At 39.9% G+C, this 13,527-nt stretch overlaps 1 protein-coding gene across 4 annotated transcripts in view; it reads right to left on the bottom strand.

Moving 5' to 3' along the window:
• The window catches only part of EDRF1 (erythroid differentiation regulatory factor 1), a 44,451-nt gene extending 32,451 nt beyond the window's left edge, over window positions 1-12,000 (bottom strand). For 2 of the 4 annotated variants that reach the window (XM_054436476.2, XM_063670393.1), the window contains exons 1-8: window positions 11,562-12,000; window positions 10,066-10,274; window positions 8,343-8,409; window positions 7,544-7,669; window positions 6,035-6,159; window positions 5,639-5,795; window positions 2,260-2,381; window positions 1,337-1,448 (exon numbers count right to left, since the gene is read on the bottom strand). In XM_054436476.2, coding sequence (XP_054292451.1) covers window positions 1,337-1,448; window positions 2,260-2,381; window positions 5,639-5,795; window positions 6,035-6,159; window positions 7,544-7,669; window positions 8,343-8,409; window positions 10,066-10,274; window positions 11,562-11,669 — 1,026 coding nt within the window. In that variant the 5' untranslated portion in view covers window positions 11,670-12,000. Of the gene's footprint in view, window positions 1-1,336; window positions 1,449-2,259; window positions 2,382-2,634; window positions 2,737-5,638; window positions 5,796-6,034; window positions 6,160-7,543; window positions 7,670-8,342; window positions 8,410-10,065; window positions 10,275-11,561 lie in introns of all 4 variants that reach the window. The other 2 variants (XM_054436474.2, XM_063670392.1) reach the window with 2 other exon arrangements.
• Between the last annotated feature and the right edge of the window lie 1,527 nt (window positions 12,001-13,527).

The following is a 13,527-nucleotide window of genomic DNA, read 5'->3' as shown; positions in this document are numbered from 1 at the left end:
CTAGTGGAAAGTACATTATACTATCTGCAAAATGGTACAATGCCTCCGGTTTTCTTGTCTCTAAGTCCTCCTTTTCTGTCCTATATGCTATCTCTAAATTAATTTTCTAACACAACAAATTTCCCCTCCTAGATGCAAAGCCTTCTCTGATTCCAGATTACCAACCGAACCAAGTCCATACTCCTTAGCTCAACATTTAAGATCTCCATCATTTGACCATGACTTTTCCAACCTTACTTGCAGCTATTCTGCTACATAAATCCTGTGTTCCCTAGCTGGATTTATTATCAATCCTTTCATGTATTTACACTAGACTTTTAAAATCCAGCTCTTATTTTTTGAGATACTAGCTATCATTCAGGACTCAGTTAAGATGTCCCTTCTTCCACAAAGTCTTTCCTCCAGACCTGAATGGAAGTGCTCATCCCCTTCTCTGATGATCTCGACTTCTGTGTATTACACTTCTAATTCTTATCTGTCTCCTACTGTTCTCTCTGCATATTATTTCCCATTAGATTATCTCTTTCTGAGTAACAACCAAGCTTATTCTTTGTTTTCCTTCAACAATTATCGTTTAAATTCTCAATTTTTTATTTTTTTGAGACAGGGTCTTGCTCTGTCACTCATACTGGCACGATCATAGCTCACTGCAGCCTCAAACTCCTGGGCTCAAGTGATCCTCCTGCTTCAACCCCCCAAGTAGCTGGGACTACAGACATGTACCACCATGCCCAACTAAGTGTGTGCGTTTTTTTCTACAATTAGGGTCTCACTATGTTGCCCAGGTTGGTCTTGAACTCTTGGCTTCAAGTGATCCTCCTGCCTCAGTCTCCTGAGTATCTTGGGATTACAGGAATAAGCCAACACGCCTGGCTTCCCCCAACACTTATAATGGGGATACGTGTCTTCTAAATAGAATATGCTCAATAAGAATTTGCTATGTAAGCTATCTACCATACGCAATTTTTACAAGACCTTTCCCTAAAACTTTGCATGTACTGAGTAGATATTTGAATAACGAAGAAACACCTCCATTGTATAGACACTTTCAGTTAATTATTAATGAGTGCTTGGCATTAAAATTAGAGTTCTATGGCTACAAATGCAGGTTTTCATATATTTATGAACTTCCTCCAAATTACCTGTAAAATTATACTTCTATAACATCTAGAATTCTGTTATCACCAACTTAAATGTACACCCAAATTCAGTTTATTCACAGCTATCTTCCCTGGCAAAAATGCACCCTAGTACTTTAGGGCCGTAAAGACTTTGGTGAGGAACTCTCTGTACCAATTTGCATTCGAGAGATCAGAAAAATCACACTGTATCTTACCTGTACAATTCCATTTACATGAAAACACATCACAAGCTCTGGTACATTGCATATCAAGTTGTCCAACCAATAGTCAATTCCAGTTAGCACATTAATTGGTTTGTTGTTATCCCTAAAAATATACATTTCTAGTGTTATTTGGTTTAATTAAGATGTTCCTTAATGAATCATCTGAAAGTTATTTCACTATTTAAGTATTTTAAGCTGTCCTCTCTAGATAGAAAATGCCATCTATGCTTTCTTTTCTGATAAGATATGCACATGCAGCTTAGTGGTTGTGCTATATTTAACATCTTTCCAAAAGCTTGCTTGTATTTCTAACTGACATTGGTAAGTTTTCAGTAAGAATAGAAGACAACATGATAGGAAAGGACTGTGAGCCTACTGCCTGCTCCTCACACACAACTTGAAGAAAGACTGAATACAAGACCATGCTTAATTTAGAATTCACATTGGCTAATGTCAACAAATACACGTGGAGCATTAAGAAAAATGCTCACAAGTAGTTAGTAGGAAGCTCTCTAACTAATTAAATAAACTCTCTTGAATATTCTCACAAGTTGTAGATTCAGACCTAAGACTAGGCCAGTCCAACAAACCTCTGGCTCTATTCAATGAGGTCTAGAATGAAGACTCAGCTATAGGCCTGCCTTTCAGCATCTGCTGACAGTAGCTCCTTCCTTAATGTGGCCATTTCAACTGGCAGGGGAAGGAGGGAGGTGAAAAAACCTAGAGAAAGAGGAAGATGCCCAAACAGATGGAACACTGATTCTTCCTTTTTTGAGACGAGTCTTGCTCTTTCGCCTAGGCTGGAGTGCAGTAGCATGATCTTGGCTCACTGCAACCTCCGTCTGATGGAACACTGATTCTAAAGGAAGAATTTAAATACCATAAGCTTGAGGAGGGGTACGATGTTGGTTTACCTGAGACGTAAGCTGACTGCTGGGTATCTGCCTCCTCCAAATATGGGCATGTTGGAGCCAACCAACATATGGATATCTTCAAATGTCCATAGAATATTCCGAACAAAATCATTTTTAAGACCCTGTGATTTAAAATAGGGAGGATTATAATAAACAGTCAATGTGTAATTTCCCCCCATGATCCATAAAAAGACTAGAAAAAGGAAGAGACAAAGAAGACAAAGTCAGGCCCCAGAGCTACGAACACAAAGATGCTTAGAAAGCAATTTCAGGATCAAGTGGAGTTTTTCCCTATCAATTTCAACTTAGACTAGTTTTGAAATGACGAAGTAGACTGGGGATTTGCTGTCACCTTGGACACCATGGAAAGCATACCTGACTGTGCTCCCCGTCATTGAATAAAGTAATCAGGTTTTGTTCTTTGGGGGCTGAGGCCACATGCCCCACTATGTATGAGGGTTCAAGAGGCTCACTTCCCTGTGAAAAGTGCAAGGATAAGGAGTGATTCTGCTGTCAACATTTCTTAAAATTGACCCACTATTGACAGTATCACCTAAATATTCAAAGCACACACTTCAAATCTACCATTGTGCATTAGGCCAATACAAATAATAACACTCCTCATTGGGTGGCTTGCTTTGGCTAATGATCATAGCTACTATAAGAAGCGAATCACATTTAGATCTTACTCAAGTGAGACAGATTAAAGATTATTCTAAACTTTCAAAGTTTTTCATTTTTCTCTTTTTTGGTGCATCTGATTACCACTGCTCTTTCAGCCTACTCCATCTATATTGAATTTAAAAATTCCTAAGACACTGGCCGGGCACGATGGCACATGCTTGTAGTCCAAGCTATTTGGGAGGTCGACAGGGGAGGACTGCTTGAGCCCAGGAGTTCGAATCCAGCCTGGACAACATAGTGAGACTCTGTCTCTTAAAAAAAAGAAACCCTAAGAAATCTTACTCAGCCACAGTTTGAGATACTCATTATCTTAACAATCTCCAGTTTAGCATTTCCTGATGAGTGTTTCACAGAACACTAGTTCCTGGGAAACTGAATGAAAATTTTCCAGAGTCAGGTTTGAAAGATGACGTTTATCATCTACTCACTTTTGTGGAGTAACAATATTTATCGATATTCAAACAATAAATATATAATAAGCAATAAGCAATCCTGCAATAGAAAAATCTACTTTACCTTTGTAAAAACCAATGTTTCCCAAATGTATTTAATCTCAGAACACTTTTTGTTCTTAAGATATTCTCTGGGATACATTTTTTTTTTTTTGAGACAGAGTTGCCCAGGCCAGAGTGCAGTGACGCGATTTTAGCTCACTGCAACCTCTGCCTCCCGGGTTCAAGCAATTCTCCTACCTCAGCCTCCCGCGTAGCTGGGATTACAGGCGCGTGCCACCATGCTCGGCTAATTTTTTTTTTTTTAAATAGAGATGGGGTTTCGCCGTGTTGGCCAGGCTGGTCTCTAACTCCTGGCCTCAAGTGATCCACCCACCTCGGCCTCCCAAAGTGCTGGGATTACAGGTGTAAGCCATTGCACCCGGCCTGGAATACATTTTGGAATACGCTTGGGCCCTTTGACACTGGGTAAACTCAGCCTACCACTCAATTTTCCAATCATTAGGAAAGTAATACTGCCATTAAGAAATACTACTTTAAGCTTTTAATGTCATTGCCTCAACAGAACCCAAGACAGGCATGTATGTGTTGCTTATTCCACAAACATCTGTCTTACTTGTCATCTGTGTGTGCCAGTAGGCTTGGCACCTGCCTGGGAAGCGTGTGTGACTACAAGCACAGGTGGCTCTCTAGCACTTCTATTGTGCCTTGTCCTCTCCCTCAGGAATCCTAAGAGAACTTTAAACTCTATTTAGGCAATATAAGAAAAGTACTCTGTAAGAGACTCTTAAGGCAAGCTAGCTATGCCTAGGGGTACACCACTACTACGACGATCTGACTGTTAGTAGGGCCTTGCTGTGTGTGGAGCACACAGACACAGTGGAGTACTGCTGGAGGAACAGGCCTCTGCAGGCAGAAAGATCTGGGTTTAAGCCCTAGCCTGAGAGTTTCGCCAGCTGTATGACCATGTGAAACATCTTTTGATGAACGTTACTTATTTGTACAATATGCAGCTCCAAGAATGAAAAAAAACCTTGTACACACATACACATGGCATAAGAGCTATTCAATAAATGCCAGTCTGCTTCCTCAACACGCAAGTCTACAGATTCCCAAGTCTCCAAGAGTTTTCACGGTAATTCCCAAACAAGGTAAAGACAGAATAACACTGGGAGATGGGTGACATGGGTAATAGGAGGGTAGTATTTGTATTATGTAGTCTTTTCTCCCTTCTGAATCATAGAACATCCCTACTTTTTGGTTGTTACCACTATGTGATTTGCGTATTAATTACTTCCTTCCTTTTCCTTACATTTTTCTCACTTTTGAAAAAAATTTAAATTCATTATGGAGTTTTATGGGACGCTGTCTCTATTTTAAACCTACTGAAACTAAAATCGAGTTGCATGTATCTGCTTCCTATAATTTGTGAAGATTGAAACAATCTGGTTGAATAGTGCTCAATATGTGGGAACACACAGCAAGAGGGAAGACGTAATTTATCAAGTCACAGATCTTATTATCTATTTATCAACCTATTTTCCTGAAAATAGACATGTCACAATTTACATCTATGGCTTTATTTTATTCTTTGATAGATACAGTAGGTACAAAAATAAACAAGCATTAAGAAGAAAAAGGATGTAAGAGATAAAATGGACAACCTAGTCCGTTCTCTTTCCTAAAACTTTTATAACACGAATGTGGACTAAGTTCCAGCAATTTTATCCGGAAAATCTTAAAGGGATATTTTAGGCCTAACAATCTGACTGAAAGTTATGTTAAAAAGGTTAGAACTTAAATTACAAATGGGCCTCTGAGTCTCAATATTTGATAGGAAATGTCTATCAAATATTGACAGGTATTTATAGTTAAAACAGTATTTATAGTTAAAAATAACTAACTATAGTATTTATAGTTAAAATATACTGTATCTCTATATAATACTCATCACTTTAAGGAGATAATCAGTATTAATAAACATATCAGTCAACTACTATAAAATATTTCGATTTAATAAAAAAATCTGATCTCCCCACTTATAATAGCTCTTGTAAATTCTATTGTGAAAAACTAAAAAGTATTTCTCCCATTCCATAAATTGATAGAAGTCTTTTTTCCCCCATTCCATAAGCTGACAGAATATTTCTTAGTCCTGTTCATCTTTTTTTTTTTTTAACGAGATGTTTAAAAAGGGTTTGTCTTCCTATGGGAGTTTCTAGAATTACCATTTAAGTACTAACCTGACTGGAAGCACTGGGATCTTCAGAAACTGAAGAAGGCATTTCGAAGGGAGCAGGCCATGAAGCCCCTTCCGAATCATTTGTCTGATCTGAACTGGATGATTCCTGCTGTTCTGTGGTGGATGAGACAGGCTGAGCAGCTCCATCACCATTGATACTGGCCAAATCAGAAATAAAAAAGGATCGCTGTTACTAAAGTTAACTTTATGCAACAGTCTACCCGTTTATAAAAACTACAATCTGTAATTAAGCATACATCTTGTAAAAAAGAAATATGAAACAAATGTTAACAGTATCACAGGGGCAAAACTTAAATTATTACTTGATTAAGCTTCACACTAAATTTTAGATCAGAATTCCCTTTTTCTCTTTAGAGATAAATAAGTAGCCAAGTACCTGTAATATAAAAACTTGGAAAGAATTGCCTTTTGATACCAGTGCTCTTTGCTCTTTTTCTTCCTCTGCCACTTCTGATCGATTAGTCTTTGATAAAACTCTTTCAACCATGTCCAGTCACCAGTCTGGATAACATGAGATACATATTATTAATACAACACACACAGTCGAAACAATGTTACCTAGTACTAGCTTACAGAAAAGGCTCCTATTATTTTTTGAATAGTTTCATAAACACATACTCATTAAAAACATATCTTTCTGGGTCAATTCATACCACCTTTCTTTTGTTTTTTGTTTTCTAAAGGAAACCCGTCTTCCTCCTCCTAAGCCAGGCTGGGAGAGGTGAGTCTTCTCTATAACATGTTCCTTAGCAGCTGGAGTAGGTCCCACTTTGCACACTATATTGAAATGATCTGTGTATGTGTTTATAACCCAAAACAATGAACTGCTAAGGAGCAAGGCCTGTGATTTGTTCACTGTCACATCCCAGTGCCTAGGCTCATACTCACATGATGAACTAAACTGTGGTCTTCTCAAAGGAAAAAAACACTTATTTTAAATGTCATTTAAATCACCATAACTTAATTTTCTTTATCAAAGCACTGTAGTAATATTCTTTAAAGACTGACCATGAACTATTTCTTGCCAGCCCAAGAAAAGTACAGATATGGAGGGTAGTCCTTGTGAAACTGCAACAATGTTATTATGTTTTTCACAAGTATCCATTCTCAACATGTGGGAAAAACAGTCCTTATCAACATACAATTTGAGAATCTAGGCTAAAGAGCATCAATTAACTCTAATAACTACAGCCATGTGTCATTTAACAATGGGGATATATTCTGAGAAGCGCGTCATTAGGTGATTTTGTCCTGGTGTGAACATCACGGTGTTACTTATAGAAACCTGGATGGTACAGCCTACTCCGTACCTAGGTCATATGGTATAGCCTATTGCTCCCAGGCTACAAATCTGTACATGTGACTGTACTGAAGTATTTGTGTATCTAAACATTGTAAATACAGTAAAAATACAGTATATTATAATCTTATGGGACCACCAGCATACGTAGTCCATCGCTGACTGAAACGTCATCATCGGAACATCACTGTATTTATTCATAGGAACAGCTTCTAATATTTTTCACATTTTCCAGTAACCATGTTTCATGAGAATCTGTTTAAGGGAGACGTTAAAGGATTTTTAAAAATATTAAACTAGTCCCTTAAATTTCACAGATTTTTTCACAACTTTCTTCATTGGCTTCATCTTTTTTCTTGTAAGAAAGAATCTGGCTGTTGGAATCAATAAAATAATTTTCTTCACCATTCTCATTCTCTTCTTTTTTCTTCATTCAAGATTTTCTATCTTCAGTGAAACTTTCAATTTCTCGATTGTTGAAGTACTCAACTACATTTCCACTTTGGCCATTCTCTGAAACAAAATCATATTTCTAGTGCTCTTAAGCTGTTAATGTTTTGTTGGATTTTTTCACAAAAGCATTACCTGAGACGATCTCATAAAGAGTTCTTGAATATCTAGCTCATCTAGTAAGAGAGTCCTTCCTATGCGGTGTACTGCCATGCTCACGTGCGACTTGCTGTAGGGAATTTTCAGGAGTTTTTTTATGTTCTTAAAAAATTAAGAGAAAAAATAGTTTAGAAAGACTGTTTTAGTGTGATTTGGAATCTTTTAAATTTTAGCTTCATTCATTTTAAAGCACAATAAACCTTATTTCCTTAAGGTTATACAAACAGAACTTTAAACAAAAAGCTACATGCAAACCCACAGAGGACGGAGCTTTCAAACCAGAATCACGTACACTTTATGAGTCACACTATGTTAGTGACAATCAAACATTTATTTTTACATGATAGGATTTCTTAAAGTTAAGGGTGTATACATCACACTGTTATGCTGACCCAGGCTTTTAGCATATCAGATCAAAGCCACTAAGGATCAATAGATTTTACTAGAAATATCGTTTGTAACTCAACTGGTAACATATACAGAATAATCCCAAACGCTATTATCAGTTTCAATTACTATCATTAAAATATAACCATCAGTATATTATTACCACTGCCAGTGTTTGGGGATTGATTATTCCTTCCTCTTTAAATAAACGTGGTAAACAATGATACTTTAATAACAAAAAAGATATTCAATAATCAGGTAAGTTTTATCTTATTTCATCACTAATTTCTCAAGACTTGCACATTTATATCATGCAAAACACAGCATGATATAAAACACCTATCACAAAACACCCCCAAAATTACATTAAGCGACAAATAACACTTACTTCAGAGTCAGAGACAACATCCACATCATTTCCCACTGAATCAATAAAGTCATACGCCATGCCAAAGCTACCAAAGAGAAAAAAGGACACAGGTTATAAGGTCCTGCTCATAATCATGCAAGTAGAGCTTAATAACAATACTGTAGCTCATTGCTTCTGGGATACACATTTTCCACATTTTAACAACTCTGAAACCAGGATGTGTATCACCATTACAGTTGGCAAGTTTTTCCTTCTTAGTGGTACTAAAATAATGATGTGTCTTAAAGTCAATGGCATCTTAGATTTGATAAAACATGGTAATAATCATTAGAAGCATCCAGTAGGAAATATTTAGAATAAAAACAATTATTTTTTATTTTTGTAATCACAAAACCCAAAGTCTCCAAGGGAAAATAGTTCAAAATTTTATTCTTTTTAGGTGGAGAGATAAGAAAAACAGAAACAGAAACATTTATCAGGATTTTACTTTCTGAGATTGTGTTTCTAGTGATATACAATACCTCTTAAAAAATATACATGGAAAAAATGCACCTGACACCAATTCAACAACAAAAGGAAATTAAAAAAAAAAATTTTAATTGAGCAGCCAACTGATGCCACATACCACCTGAAGCACATCTATAGCCTACAAGCCTGAAAGGTACCCGACATCACCATGTTCCAACTACTAAATGGCAGAGTCAGGACATTTACAAAGGATCGCCTAACAGCAAAGCATGCTTTGTGATTTACTGTATGCTTGAGCCAAATTATTTAGCCCTTCTCAGCTTCCGTTTTCTCAGGTGCAATATAATTAACAGTGTCTATCTCAAAGAGTTGTGAGAATTAAATGAGATAAGCATATAAAATACTTGCCACAGCATTTGTATAGAGTCAATATAATTATTCAAATTTCCTCACAACATTTAATTATGTCGACAAATCATAAATGATTAAGCCATTCTTTTAAAAAATGATATTTGGGTTACTCCCAACTTTTTGCTCCTATAAATGATGCTACAAACAAACAGCATTTTTGCAAATCTAACTTTTATTTTCTGAGGCTTTAGGATAATTTCCAAACTAGCAGCTCATAAAGTATTAGTGTATTTGTGCCTCTTGCTACAAGTTACATGGAAATATTTTAGATTGAGTTGCTGAGAAGGGGGAAGAAGAAAAGAGAACGCTACACATTAAATAGCCTACAATATGGACATTAATACATTTTTCTCTGTAAGACCTCAGGCCACTCTCTCAACTTTGAACACCATCAGTTCTGGTGTCAAAGTCAAGGTGTAGGTCACCCAACACGCTGGGTTTTTAAATCTGGCTTTTCCAGGTCAACCTGCCACCATTTAATGAAAAACTCCACAGGAAAGATGAAGCAATGTTCAAGGTTTTCCTCCTCATGCACCAAGCTGATCCTTTGTATTCACATATTCAAAAGGTATGCAAATTGGCTAAAATAAAAGGGCTGATTGAACTTTGGCAGTCAAAACTCATCTTTGCTAATAACAGGACGTTGACTTGAAAGAAGCATATGCAATTGATATTGCATGCACATCTTCATGTTGTAACATCATCTATTATCAGAATAAAAAGCCTTTGAAAATCAAATGTGATCTTTCTCTAAACAGAAATCTCGACAAGTTAATGGGCATTACAAACTGAATTTAAAAGCAAATAAGAGTTTTAAGTGAAGGTGGAGGGGCAGGTAAAAATGCCACTGATTAATATTTACCTTGAAAATGGCTTGCTTTTCTTGCTGTTGCCAAGAATGGTAGTTCCTGCTGGCCCTAGTTTGGCGCTTTCTCGTAACCAGTTGGCAGGTGGGAGTTTCAAGTCTGTTTTCTCTTCAAGGCGTGCAAATGCTGTTCGAGGAGGGGCAGAAGAATATTTCACCACAGCTCGGCTCTTCACTTCATTGCCTCCAAGAAATAAAGCTGATCCCTAATTAACACATTGGGTGAAACTTTAATGAAACTAGGAACGAAAAATCTCACCTTTATAAAAAGAAAACAAGAACCTGTCACACCAGGCTTCACAAGGAACGTATGCCACATGTTACTAACAGCACTTAATAAATTTGAGCATAAATGGTAACATTTACTTAGTTCTTTTACACCAACTTCAAAGAAAAAAGATGAGTCAAGGAGTATGATGGTTACGGTTATCAGCTGGAAAATGCACCACCCACTCTACCTTTTAAAATTTATTCATGTAAAGTGGAGAAGCAGAAACCAAGGAGACTCAATGGTATCACGTTAACTAAATGCAAACTTTAGTAAAGCCTATTTTCAGTATTAAAGATGTATTTTAATTCTTTTTTTTTTTTTTTTTTTTGAGACGTAGTCTTGCTTTGTCGCCCAGGCTGGAGTGCAGTGGAGCAATCATGGCTCACTGCAATCTCGGCTTCTGGGGTTCAAGCCATTCTCCTGCCTCAGCCTCCCAGTAGCTGGAATTACAGGCGTGCACTACCACGTCCGGCTAATTTTTGTACTTTTAGTAGAGACAGGGTTTTGCCATGTTTGCCAGGCTGGTCTCAAACTCCCCGACCTCAGGTGATCCACCCACCTCGGCCTCCCAAAGTGCTAGGATTACAGGCGTGAGCCATCGCGCCCGGCCAAAGATTTATTTTAATTTTAATAACACATCATTCATAAAATAGTCTGGTGGAACATTTGGGCTTTTTGTTTTAATGGAAATATTTAGTAATCGATGCATCGGTTCATGCATGCATGCATGGTTCAAATACTCTTGAGTCTCTAACTTCATAGCAAGGCATTGGGGGTTCGTTCCTCACAGCCTGCACTTGCACACTCCCAAAGCAAGTTCGGTGTCTGGGTTCAATATTCTAACCTTTCACGCAGTCCCTTTTCTGCACTGCAAACATTTTACACCTTTTGTGAATTAGTTCGGTCTCATTCTCGGCGAGTCACTACCTGGCACCGTTTCTTCCCTCCTGCTTTGCACGACTGTTCCACGTTTTGGAATGACATATTTACATGTACCCTCCTTGAGAGCAGAGATCGTATCTAATTCACCTGTCGGCTACCAGAACTGCTTTTAATACGAATACCTGCCGAATGGAACATGGACTTCCACTCCCTGTTTTGGGGGTGTCAGGGAAACATGGAGAAGCCTCCAGAATCTGCCGGGAACCGTGGCATCCCTCCCCGGTGGAGCGGGTCCTCGGCTCCCGCATCCCTGGCAGGTCCCCCTCCGCGGAGGACTCACCTGTGCAGAAGATTCCTCGGATTCTGCCTGGGACAGGAGGCTGAGCCCTTCTCGAGCGGCGGCCCCGGCCGGCGGCCCCTCGGCTCCGGCCTCCTTGGCATCCCCCATCACTTCGATCCAGGGCAGGCGATACGAAAGGGGAGCGGAGGAGCAGCAGCAGCAACCCAGGCCCAAAGCAGGGTAAGCGCCAGAGACGCTCCGCGGACCGCACTTCCGGTCTCTGCCAGGAAGAAGTAGCTTTGAGGCGCCATTAAATCTCGCGATCTTTGTCCCCTAGGCCCGGCCCCGCCTCCCGCTGCGGGTGCCACCTTCGCAGCCAGGGCGGGAATTGTAGTGCGCCTGCGCTTGTCCGAACCTCTTCGGGAGACTACTTCTCGCGGTATCTGACCCCTAGGCTCCGCCCTCTGCACGCCGCTCTCGGTATCTGACGCTCAGGCTCCGCCCCCTGCATGTCTTTGTTGGCAAACAGTTCTAGGGGTCATCCTAGCCTACAGGTAGTGTCCGCGTGGGAGGGGAGGTGCAGCAGTCAGCGCTACCGGCGGCTCCCGTTACGTGAATTAGTGAGAGGTTCGCACTTCTAACCCAGGATGCAGTGTCACATCTTTTCACACGGGCACCCCGAGGGCCCGGACTGGAAAGGCGAGCCAGCCATCTCAAGACTGGGCGCTCCTGCCCGCCTTTTAGTGCCCATGTGGCCCCATCCTGGGTGTGGGAGCGGCGGGGCTTCCGGGGAGGGCGCTAGGACGCGCGGACGAGGCCCTCCCCGTTTAGGGAATGGGTGGCTTTCGGAGGCTCCTGGGGGCCCGGCATGCCCGCTGCTTGCGGGGTCCCAGGTGGTGCAGGACCCGTGAGACGCAGCACCTGGGGCCTCATAACGCCTGGGTTTCCATTCGGGCGCGCTGGATGGGCCTGAGACTCGGTATTTGTCACAGGTTCCCAGGAAACGATGCCAGCGCTTTGAGTAACGAGAAGGTGGAGAAATAGCCCCGGCCGTTTGCAAGCTTTGAAGGTCCAGGCTCTCTTTCACACTCCTCAATGTCATCTCAAACTGTCAAACGCAGTCACATCCGTTATACAATACATGTTTTGTAGTAAAAGTGTTTTGTTGTGCCGTAAGATACAGAAAGTGTTTTTAAAAATTAACTTGGCTCTTGCAGTTTGGCTGTCTTAATTTGTAATTCACGTTTGGCTCTGATAACTCACTGTCCTGTCCGTTTTCAGGAATGCTCCTGATGAGCAAGCATACAACTCACAAATTGCTTTCAAATGTAACAAAACAATTTATGAATTAAATTTAACAGGCCGGGCGCGGTGGCTCACGCCTGTAATCCCTGCACTTTGGGAGGCCGAGGTGGGCAGATCGCCCGAGGTCAGGAGATCGAGACCAGCCTGACCAACAGGGTGAAACCCCATCTCTACTAAAAATACAAAAATTAGCCAGGTGTGGTGGTGGGCGCCTGTAATCCCAGCTACTAGGGAGGCTGAAGCAGGAGAATCGCTTGAACCTGGGAGGCAGAGGTTGCAGTGAGCTGAGATGGCAACACTGCACTCCAGCCTGGGCGATAGTAAGACTCCGTCTTTAAATTTAATAATGAATTAAATTTAACAGTGAATTTGATATAATAGTGTATTTTGTAGACATTTACTTCAACATGTATTGATTTTGATTTTTATCATTTTGTTTGAATGTTGCAGCCAACAATTCTTTTTTGGTTTTTGCAAGTTATGCATTGTTTTTTATGGTGAAAAGTTGAACATAATATCTAACACTAAGAGGAGGATAGTCAAATCTGGTTTTGGTACAAAATAAACCCTGTGCAACCATAAACTTGTTTTTCAGGAATATTTAAGAACATTTAAATTGCATATCATATAATGTTAAGTGATAAGTGAAATTTTAAAAAGCCAATGTGTGGCCTAGCGCGGTGGCTCACGCCTGTAATCCCAGCACTTTGGGAGGCCGACG

This window comes from Pongo pygmaeus, chromosome 8, assembly GCF_028885625.2.
Source record: "Pongo pygmaeus isolate AG05252 chromosome 8, NHGRI_mPonPyg2-v2.0_pri, whole genome shotgun sequence".
Lineage (NCBI taxonomy): Eukaryota > Metazoa > Chordata > Mammalia > Primates > Hominidae > Pongo > Pongo pygmaeus.
The sequence above is the reverse complement of the archived record's forward strand: the minus strand, read 5'-3'. Positions and strand labels throughout refer to the sequence as shown.